General features: G+C 38.7%; 1 protein-coding gene across 1 annotated transcript in view; it reads left to right on the forward strand.

The window, feature by feature from the left end:
• Positions 1-11,239, forward strand: part of OTUD7A (OTU deubiquitinase 7A) — a gene marked incomplete at its 5' end in the record, with an annotated part of 32,618 nt that overhangs the window by 19,470 nt on the left and 1,909 nt on the right. The window contains 4 exons of the mRNA XM_010170833.1: positions 521-648; positions 2,568-2,717; positions 9,213-9,327; positions 9,577-9,661. Coding sequence (XP_010169135.1) covers positions 521-648; positions 2,568-2,717; positions 9,213-9,327; positions 9,577-9,661 — 478 coding nt within the window. The remainder of the gene's footprint in view (positions 1-520; positions 649-2,567; positions 2,718-9,212; positions 9,328-9,576; positions 9,662-11,239) is intronic.

The following is an 11,239-nucleotide window of genomic DNA, read 5'->3' on the forward strand; positions in this document are numbered from 1 at the left end:
ATGTTTTGAAGATAATCAAAGAAAAACTTTATAAGTGAAATTCCTCCTAGTCAAACTGATATCAGTTTCTTACATTGCCAAGGTAAACACACTTTGGTTTTGTTTAGAGTAACTAGAAAAACATCTTCCATTGTAGAGTCTATGTGACAAGGGTGTCACATGAAATTATTATTTTTGTGACAAATGCAGATTTACACCAGGAGCTTGGCTAAGAATTACTTTTTTATTCCCATTAGGCTACTGAACAATATCAGAAAGTAAAGAATTTTGCTGACTACTAAACTAGTGTGGAGTCTGAAAGTGAAAACGTTTTCTCTGTTGCTATGACCTTACTTCCAAAAATATTTTTTCCTTTCCAATTTTTTATGTTACCTATTTCAGTAATTGGAATATGCATTTCAGAAGAGTAGGAATATGAGTGACAAGGAAAAAGAAATAGCTGCTGCAAAGTTTTGGTTCACTAAAGCTTCAGTGTTTTGGTTCAAGTTGGCTCAAAAAGTTTCAATGCTGTGTCTTCCAGAGTCGATAATTCAGAAGATCCCGTGTATGAGAGCTTAGAAGAGTTCCATGTTTTTGTCTTAGCCCATATTTTGCGAAGACCTATTGTTGTAGTAGCAGACACAATGTTACGAGACTCAGGGGGAGAAGGTAAGAGTTTTTCATTAGAAGTCTATGCACCTGTATAAATTGAATCAATCGTAAACTATCACAAACAAAGGACCCAGCTGTAACATATCTGAATGTTTATGGGATAACTGCTGGAGAAAAAAAAAAGAGCAGAACGATAGAGCAGAACGATACTCAATCCATTTCCTTAAGCTAAAAGTAAAAAATACAGTGTAATTATGTAAGTCTCAATGAAAAACTGTTTGTCCTAGATTTTTACTATTAACTTTTAATAACCACCAAATTGCAGGTATTTACTACTAACTTAATAACCACCATATTGCAGAGCACAATACATTTCTTACTCGTCTAGGTTAACAAGGCTCTAATTTTGCTGTGCTATTTTGGTGCCCCTTAAAACTCTGCATAAATCAATGTAACCTGACTTTGAAAAATTCAGTTTTGAATGCGTATATCTTGGCTTTTTGTTTTTACTAACTCCTTTGCAGCCTTGTCATTCAAAAGTTTCCAGAAAATTTTATTCAGTTTGCACATGTGAGCACACAAATGTTAGATCCATACGTGGAGCCAGCTGGATAGCTGTCTGAGCAGGATTTGAACAATGGAATTAATCTCCCTCACTTTTTACCATGAACTAATAGAATGCTAATTAATGATAGTGTGTTGTTTAACTAAAGAGGAATGTTTGGTTTATTAAAGGGGGATGTTAAACATGTGAAAGAGTTTACAGAAATTTACTTCCACAGGAAAATGCTGAGTACTTTTAGTTTCCATTCAAATCGTGAACACAAGTAATGGTTGTATGATTGCTATCTGCCCTAACAGATTCAATCACAACTGCTTCGTGTCCTCATAACTTCTCCTATCCCAAATTGCCCTCCCCTCACATTTTCATATCCTTGAGCCAATCTGATTCTGTCACAATAATCCCAGTGTTTTTCTCACTGCTGGCCTCATGGACCAGCATGATCAAGTTACCCTCAGTTTAACTGTTGTGTGTATGAAGTCCAGCTTTTCAAAAAGACTATTAACTTGGTCAAATTTGGATAGGCTCACCAAAATGCAGATTTATGCCTCAAAACCAATACTTTTCTCTGTCCCAAAATCTGGAGGCAGTAGACACCTTCAAAGAAAAAGTCTCCAGTAAAAACAGTGAGCTGTTTGGGTTTACTTTTTCCTTATGCTCATTTTGGAAATATTTTAGCGATATTTCATATTTTTAGAGCAAAAGGAAAAATAATTGGTCAGAAGCAAACATGGTGAGAGAAATTTCCTGCCCAAACTTGCTGTTTCCCCTAATTATATATAAATAAGTGTAGAATCTTTCAAAGGAAAGAGCTTTGCCCTTACAGATGCAAGATCCCTTTCAAATTCTACTTGTAGATTTTTTTTTAATCTTTTCTTATCATTATTTTATATATATATACACACATATATACATTCATGCATATATGATGCATGTGTGATGACATGTGTGTTTAGACTATAAACAAGTTTGTAATGTTTCTTATAGAAATCTGGTTTTGCAAGGCATGAGCAGAGTATGTTACTAAGAGAACTGATAGTGTATTTACTGCTGAGTATTAGAAAATATCTTCTACCTAGAAATATTACAGGAAGGTCAAATCTGCTTACATGTGTGAGAGTCATCCAGATTTTGTTGTAAGACCTTCATATCTTTAATAGTAAACAATTAGAGCAAGGAAAATATATCTAAGAGCAGAATGTTTTCATTACTATTCTTAGTATATTTCCCGACATTTTTATAAGGAAACTTTACCTGTTGTTATGACTGTTTTCTGCATTGATTCCATTTTAGGCTGCTCTTCTGGAGCTCTGAAAATGTTGTGGTACAATTGTTACATAAAATAGAAACAATGTTATTGTCTGTTATTTGACTTAGTTTAAAAAAAAAAAAAAAAATTAATTTTTCTTTGCAGCATTTGCACCTATACCATTTGGAGGAATTTATTTGCCACTTGAAGTTCTGCCTAACAGATGCCATTGCTCACCTCTTGTCCTCGCTTATGATCAGGCCCATTTCTCTGCTCTTGTTTCCATGGAACAAAAAGATCAACAGAGAGAACAAGGTATGCTATAAACACAGCAACCCAAGGGTACATATTGAATACAATGCACAAAGTACTTTCCTCTACCTTGTGATAGTTTCACTGGGCTAGCCCTCGGCTAGCAGCCAACACGGCCATTCTCCCACTTCGCCCCCACCCCCAGGGGATAGCGGGGGAGGATTAGGGGGAAAGGGTAAGGAGACTCATAGGTTGAGATAAGAACAATTTAATAATAGAACTAAAAGAAAACTTAAAATAATACTAATATTAAAATAGTAGTGATAATGACAACAGTAAGAAAATATGCAAATGAGGGATACATAGTGCAACTGCTCACCACCCGCCGACCAAGCCTGGCCTGTTCCTGGATAATGATCCTGGAGGAGCAACAATCCCAAATTACAACTGCAATCCCAGAAGAGCGGGAGCCCAAGTGAAAGCCAGAGAGACCCAAAAGAGGAAGAGAGCCTCACTAATATTCTGGACATGACATGATATGATATGGAATATCCCATTGGCATACCCAAACGCCAATTTATCTTATTAATTTAAATGTTCCTCGCCCCCTTAGATCTTGTGCTTTTAGACTAACAGAACACAAAGTCCTTCACTTCCAGTGACAAAATGCAAACACTGGTGTGTTATCAGTGTCTCTCTCATAACAAATCCCAGGCTGAGAGCAAAACACAGCGCTATTCTAACTACTGAAAAGAAACCCAGCTCTGTTTCAGCTAAAAGCCAGGACATACCTGTAGGTGTATTTATGTATCAGAAAGGAAATAATATCCACTAAATTTTATTGCTGCATTCCTAGTAGTCTAAATGATCCAATCACAAGACTGAGAGCCAAGAATGCTTCAGTCCTAATCTTTGTGTTATCTTTGGCACTTAAACCTTTCCTGTCAGTTCCGTATATTTAAATAGGTCTAATCATAGTTACCTGCTGTGCTTCTGAGTTCTTGAAGGCCTTTGTTAATTTGGGTTAGTAAAGTGTTTAGAAGATTGTGAATCAGATTACTACTGAAAACTTGTGTAATGGAAAAATCTCTCTTCTAGTGTGCTAAATGTGCTTTTCTTGTTTAAAAACACTTACTTGAAATGTTTTAACTTACCATCTTGCTGTCTTCTGTTTTACTTCAGAACAGTCACAACAAAGTCTGACTAGATACTTCTGTGTCATGCTTGAAGTTCCTGGATATGGGACTGGGAGTGACAGCTGCAGGACTGGATTTGTTCCTGCATCAGTAGCCTAGGAGCTAGCTATAGCTGGCCCTATTTGGAAGACCTATTTGCTTAATAATAGGAATTGGTGAGATGAACTCCTATGTGTCTTTGCTCCTTTTGTAGGAAGGGAAAAGTTTTTTGCCAAAACCACAGTGAGACTTCAGAAAAATTCAGTGGAGTTTTGCTGTTAGGTACAGGTCCTCCTTTTTTTTTACCTGATGACACTGCAGAGATGTTTTAAATCCCTTATGAATGCATATATCTGTAAAGTAAACATGGAATGTGTGCTGATAGTTGAGATCCCCTGAGTGAATTTCATTTAGCCCTCCTTCCTAGAGAGTAGTTTAGAGGCAACTAAGTATCATTCATTAAATTCCCTAACCCTATGTGTATTTCATCTGATTTTGGATGTATTACAGGCATTGTCAATGCTTATGAGACAGTCAGCATGCTGCAGCTGTGCATGGTAGAGAAAAAGACATGCATTAAAACAGTGCAAAGGAGAAAAAAGACTTCTTGGAAGGAGCAGAGTTTTTTACATGAGGTTGTGTGAGATGGGAAATACTCTACAAAGGGTTGATATGGCATTGGCAAACTTTGAGCTGGTGAAGAGGAGACTAAATGGAAAAAAAAAAGGTTGATTGAGATGTCAGATGTTCAAGGGGAAAATTAATCCAGTCCAACTATTCAGCCTTCAGTGTGCATAGCTATTTCAGGGATTTGTAGGTAGGTGCTTGGCAATAGGCCTGGCCTTTGCATTGTACACTGGGACATTGCAGCCACCTTCCAGACCTCAATCTACAGAAGAGCAGCCCTTAGAAAAATGTTTTTCATGTAGGAGCCATTTCCAAAGCAGTACACTGAGGTATGATGTGAAACACCTTGTGAGAGATGAAAGTCTGCAAAGCAAATTCATACCATTTTAATGCAATAATGTGATATGAATGAAGACAGAGTTTTGGAGAGCCTTTTTAAGCATACTGTTTCACTGGTGATGGCTGCTGATGATATGCTGCAGGCAGGACTGTAACGTCAGCAGGCTATTAAGTTATCAGCTCCTGCATATATGTCTGTGTTACAAATTGTAGAGTTGTCTTGTTGTAGGACAGGCCTCCCTGTCTTTGGTCTTGATCCTTTTTATGTCTGAGTTCTGTCGGTGGAGAAACAGGACAATTTCTGGAGTAGGCAGAGTTCATTTCTTCCTTTCTAACAATTGAGATCGGAATAGTATCAGTAGACTTGACAAGTAACCTCATTTATTTCAGGCATGTCTATCTGCCTTCATACAGTACTTCATTATCACACAAGAGCCTATGTGCGCAAATAATTTGATTGAATACACAGAACTTAACTATATCTGCAGTAACTTTGCAGATAGGGTAACCACCACCCACCAAACCTTTTGCTATTGTGACATCCTCTAAGTGATAGGATTGACAAAAGATTGGGAGGGAAGCTACTGTTCAGCTGCTCTGACCCACTCAGTACGTGTTATTCAGTGATACACCTTGATAACACCTGCTGAAATATTCCTAATATTACAAGCCATATGTTCCTGTTAATTACACACTGCAAGATCTTGTGTTTGGTAATAAGGTCATGTGTTTAATTTCTCTCACAATAGCAAGTGTGTTAATGCTATTGCTATTAATGCTAACAATAATATTAAATATACTTCTTGTGGTCAGAAACTGTCTTTCTGTAGGATTTTCCTATACTTGTAGTCACACAGCAAAGGTGCTGGGAGAGAAAAAGCTACCAATATCCAGCATAGCATCAGTAGTGTTAAATACTGGCTTTGCTCACGTACAACTTCATCCAGGTTAATTACAAGGGCTGTTGAAACAAAATAGTATTTGTTTTATATGATCCAGTTTTACATGTTGTACTGCAGGGCCTTGAATGCATGGGCTTCAGTTTTGTGGAGCAGCAGAAAGCACTTGGCATTAAGTCTGGGATGAAGGGAATGCTTTAGCTTTCAGCTGCCAAACTGGTTGCTCTTAGAGACTGCAGCAATCTAACAGCTAACACAGCATTGCTGTTGTTCTTCAGATGGTGTGACAGGAAATAGATTGGCACAGGGATGCTCTAATAATGCCCACTTTTTGTGCCTTGTCAGCATAGAGATGTTGGCAGCTTTGTCACAGAGGAAGGGAGAGCTACCGTTGTTCACTCAGAAAACAATGGCACAGGTGCCGCAGTACATGGACAGATTTTGATCTATCATAATGCAACTGAGAGCTTAGAGCTACAGCTTCTTAAAAGGAGCATCTCTGATAGCCAGGCTGTATTTATACTCTAACCATGTAACCGGATGTCAGGAGCAGCATCTGAAGCTATCTGAACCACTGCATCTATGTACATCCATGTTTAAGCTGTGAGAAGCTGTCTTGAGGAGGAGACAGTAAGCCCTATATTTGTGAAATATGTGTGGTCAAATAAATGCTAATGTGAACACCTGAAGTCCTGCTTTGGCATATAGTTGTTTGTTAGATCGTTTTGAGCACTACTATAAATGTATTTAAAGGGGGAAAACATGCTATCATCCTCTTGTTTGGAGAGGATTTAAAACACCTTTTGACATGTCTTCTTTTTACCAGCACATAGGTGGCATTCTGATGGTCACTGAAGGCCCTCTTGTTTTGAAATCCACAACATCTGATTAGAAACCTATAAATACTTTTGTATTTATGCAGGTGTTTTGTATCATTGCCTATGGAAGATAAAGACCAGTTCTCAACTGCCCCTGAGACTGATTCATTGAACTTAGAGCTTCCCACACTCCCATGCTTTGTCAGCTAGTCAGCAGTGAAATGGCTGCTCACAATTGGTTTGCAATCACAAGTGTGAGAGGTGTGATGGTGGTTTTTAACAGCAGTATGTCGGTATCTGTGTCAACATATTATTTAACTAGTATTTTCAGAAATAGTTAAAAGTGTTGTTCTTCATAGAAGATTAATAATGACACTTGAGGCATGAAGGTGAGTGCTGGGAAACACTGTGTCTTCACAGCACAGAAGGCAGTACACCCAACTGAGGAATGGCATGGAGGTCCTCACTGTGTGTCTTAAAACCGCCATGAATTAAACAGCTGCTACTGTTGACCTTTCCCATCTGTTGTCATTAGGACCTGTAGACTGTGTTTCAAATGGTGTGGTTTCAGCTAGAGAGCATCCAAAACTGAGTATAACCAAAGTACCGCGCCAAAGTTGCAAACTCCGATGTGTCTGGGCATCAGGAAGATGCTACAATCTGTTGAGTTTGCTTTAGAAATGAATGTGAGGGATCCTGCTTGCAGTCCTAACATTAAAATACTTTTCTGTCAGGAATATGGAGAAATCCTGCAAGAAACCCTGGCTACCAACCATAATTCCGAGAGAGAGGAAATCTCTTGCAGTGAAGACAGAATTTTAAAACTCCATTACTTCAGCAGATAATTTTTGTATAGAGTAGAAGTGTTCTGTTGTAAACTTATAATGCTGCTCTTTTCTAAGCAGCCTTCTTCCTTTGAAAGGTTGATATACTGCACTGTAACATCAGTTGTAAATCCATGTCAGTACCTGCTAGTAATTCATTTAATTGGCAGAATAGGTGTTTTCCTTGGGAAATTGTGTTCTGAGTTATTCCAGCCCCTTTGTTGCAATAATTTCAGTGAATGCAGCAGTGTAAGCCCTCATATTACACCAGCGTGTGTTAAAAAGTGCATTCAGTTGCCACCTCTGTTCTGTTTCTTGTGCTTCAGGAGCTCGCTTTGCAGTGTATTTTGAACTGTAGAGTTAAGACTCTCTGCTACTTATTCACATTAAGTTTCTTTAAGGAGATAAATTCTCTTACAATATTAATTTCCCTGCTTGCATCTTACAGTGGAATCTGCAACTAAAGTTGATTAGTCTTCAGCTGTTATATAGTATATTTGCAGTTAATATGGGGAAAATATTTCAAGAATTACCTACTATAAGCAGTAGGGGGCAACGTTTCCATTAAATTTGTAGACGTTTGACCTTTTTATTTCCAGTGTGCAAAGATGAAGAAAAATATATTCTTTCTGCAGTTGCTGTCAAACTAGCTGAACCAAATACTGCCTTCGCGGTGTTCATCTAAAATGCAGATTAAATTTCCTGCATTCTGCTACGTGAGGAACAATATTTAACCAAAAATGCTGTACCTTTGTTTTGACAATGTCTGTTTTCTGGACTGCAGAAAAGATTATAAACAGCACATAACCAATAAGTGCAATGTTTTCAGTAATTCAGAGCCATGGTGTTTGGGTGATTTCTCCATGTTTCTTTGCCTCTTGGCTTTGCTGGAATGAATAGCTAGGCTGAGTCCTTAGGGTTCCAGTATAGAAAATTATATTTCTTGACTGGCTGTCAGAGAAGCAGCAGTGACCTGCACCATGCTGAGGATCCCACCCAGTCCCTTAACAGCTTTTACTTTTTTTTTTTCTAATGAAATGGAAGCAAATTGCTGGCTGTAATTAAAGCTGACAGTGTTTTTCTCTCTAGTTTCTTGCTGATGATGAATGATAGACACTCTGTAAAATCAGGGTGCAGCCCCTGCATGCTGAGTATAAAGCAGAGTCATTAAGATATGTGTCAGAAGGCAGAGCCCTGCCAGAGAGGGGAAAGGACAGAAGAGCCAAAACAGCTACACAGTAATGCTGGGATATAACAGCAGTAATGGTCTTTTCACTACACTCAAGACAGGCCTCAAACTGACCTCTCAACCCATTTATATGTTGATCTGTGCTCTTCAATTATGTTAATTCACAGTTGGAGTCCAAAATCCCTGTCACTACATTTTGCTTTGTTTCTTAATGCTGTTATCAATGTATCTTTGTTTCTTTGACAGTGGGAAATAAAAATGTATTAAACTGAAAAGACAAAATAGTTAACAAGTATGTGAATCTATGTGAGAGGTGGGCAGGAATATTTAAACTTTTTATTGCTTTCTGCTATTCTAATGGCTCTGTCTCCAGGAAATGTTTATCGTGCACTACAAAATGGCAGTGTTGTTCTTCCAGAGGTCTCACCTCCTCCACAGGTGATTTGCCTTTCACTCCAGGAGCAATCAGTGTATTAACCTCTCCCTTTCCTCTTCTATTGCACAAACATCAAAACAGGGAAATGGAGCCCAGTATAAATCATTTGTGGTGCTCTGGATAAGACAGTTCTGCAGCATACTCAAATTCTGCCCTTCGTCTTCAGTCAGTTATGCTGCTTTTCACAGATAAATAATTTTTCTGTCGTTTTTGTTCCCCCCACCCCGATCCTTGTTTCTTCTCTACTTCAGCGGTGATCCCTCTGACTGACTCTGAACACAAGTTACTGCCTTTGCACTTTGCGGTCGATCCTGGGAAAGACTGGGAGTGGGGAAAAGATGACAATGATAACATCAGACTGGCCAAGTAAGACTTTTCTGTACCTTTAGTGTTAAGCAGTAAAATGTCTTGAGCCATACCTGATTGAAGTATTGGGAGAACTGCTAACAGAGAGGGCTTTGTTCATGTTCTCTGGTTATATGGGAGAAGACATGGGTGGGTATCCAGCTGATGGTCACAATTCAGGCTGCTGTTACATCTCTCCCTGTTAAAAAGTATTGCTTTTTCTTTCAGGCTGTTTTTGACTGTTTTTTTCCCTTCTTCTTTCATCCTTAGTTTGATTCTGTCTCTTGAGGCAAAGCTTAATCTTCTACACAGCTATATGAATGTAACATGGATACGCATACCATCTGAGACACGGGTAAGGTCAACTGCCCCCTGGATCTAAACAAGATGAGAGATACAAGGCACGAGAGGATGTTGTGTAGGGTAGGCTGCCTGGAAACACCTAAGTGTCCTAGCAGCAGGGACAAGTCACTCATGCCTTATTGTCATTGCAATCAGGTTTATAGATTTTTCTAGTTATTTGTTTTAATAACACAGTTGCTTGTATATTTTTGCAACTCATGCTCTGTTCTGAAATGTGTTTTCTAGCTTAATCTTTCTATAACTTATTTCAGTAGTCTGTGTAGTTCAGAAAAACCTTTAAATAGACCTTTTCTCACCATTGTTTTTTCAGAATGTTGGCTTGCTCTCCTAATGCCACTGTTAGGTCACCAATCCCAAGTCCTTTCTCTTTCTGAGAATACATTTGCACCCCTGGACAGCTCCCAGTTTAGAGTGGCAGACAAAAGGCCACACACTGGCACTAAACTGGAGCCTAGTTCTTCCAGAAAGCTATTTTAGAACCATGCCCAGCTGGCACCTAGTCAGCTGCAAATTTCTCTGCAAATTACATTGAATAAATTGAGGGGTTGGTCTGGAGGCAAAAGGTTGCTAGGAGAGGATGGAGGTGATTTAGACAGCCTACACAGATAGGGTTTGAAAGGAGGAACAGAACACAAAAGCAGAAAGCATTTAACAAGCTGCGAGAGAGGGAAGATCCATTTTTCTACAGTTTCTACAGTGGTAGCTACCACATCAGAAAAAGAAGGGGCAAAATAGTCCTGTAGTTTTAAGCTGTGAGCCTGAAACTTGTGGAACCTGGGTTGCCTCTCCCTGTTTCACACTCAGCACATGACCATGGTCAGGTCACTTCAGCATTCATTTCCCCCTTTGCCAAGTGGGGATAACAGCTCTGCTCCTGACTGGGTGTTGGGCTTCTCAGGGATTCCAGAGAGAGAGGACTTTTAAGTACCTACGGACAAGAAGCAGACATGCATTTCTATACAGGAAGTATACACGTGTCTTTTTTTCTTTTTTTCTTTTTTTTTTTTTTTCTCCTCCTCTGAATCAGTATGGTTAGTTAAATGTTTCATATTTATCTCTAGCAGATTTTAGCTTCATGGTGCCTGAAAGCAAGACTAAGTTTTGCAGGAGTAAATGAACAGCCATGTTTTAAAGTATCCTAGGATCCTCATTATTGCTTTTTCTAGAAAGATGTTTTATCACCTTACCTAAAATATAAATTTGAACTCGGACTTCTGATACCAGTTTTATCTGCATTGTATTTTCAATGAGAATGAAACACCTAATTGTATTCCTCAGTCTACTTGCTTAAGTTTAATGTTTACTATTTCAGGCGACATGTTTAGCTGTGGTGCATCATACCTTTGATTTTCATGCACTAGAGACCTGAACAATGAAGAAATCAATTTAAATAAGATTTTTTTTAACATAATGAATTTTGAAATATTGCTACATACAGCTTTGTGTGCTGCATCCCCCTCACAGCTTCCAGCAGAACCTCATTTCCCTTCCATCACAATATTAACAGCTTCTTTCCATGCTGTCTGTCTCCCCCTTGGCTGAGAGGCAGCCAGTACTGTAGATGCTTCCT

Source organism: Antrostomus carolinensis, unplaced genomic scaffold (assembly GCF_000700745.2).
Source record: "Antrostomus carolinensis isolate BGI_N321 unplaced genomic scaffold, ASM70074v2 scaffold19316, whole genome shotgun sequence".
NCBI lineage: Eukaryota > Metazoa > Chordata > Aves > Caprimulgiformes > Caprimulgidae > Antrostomus > Antrostomus carolinensis.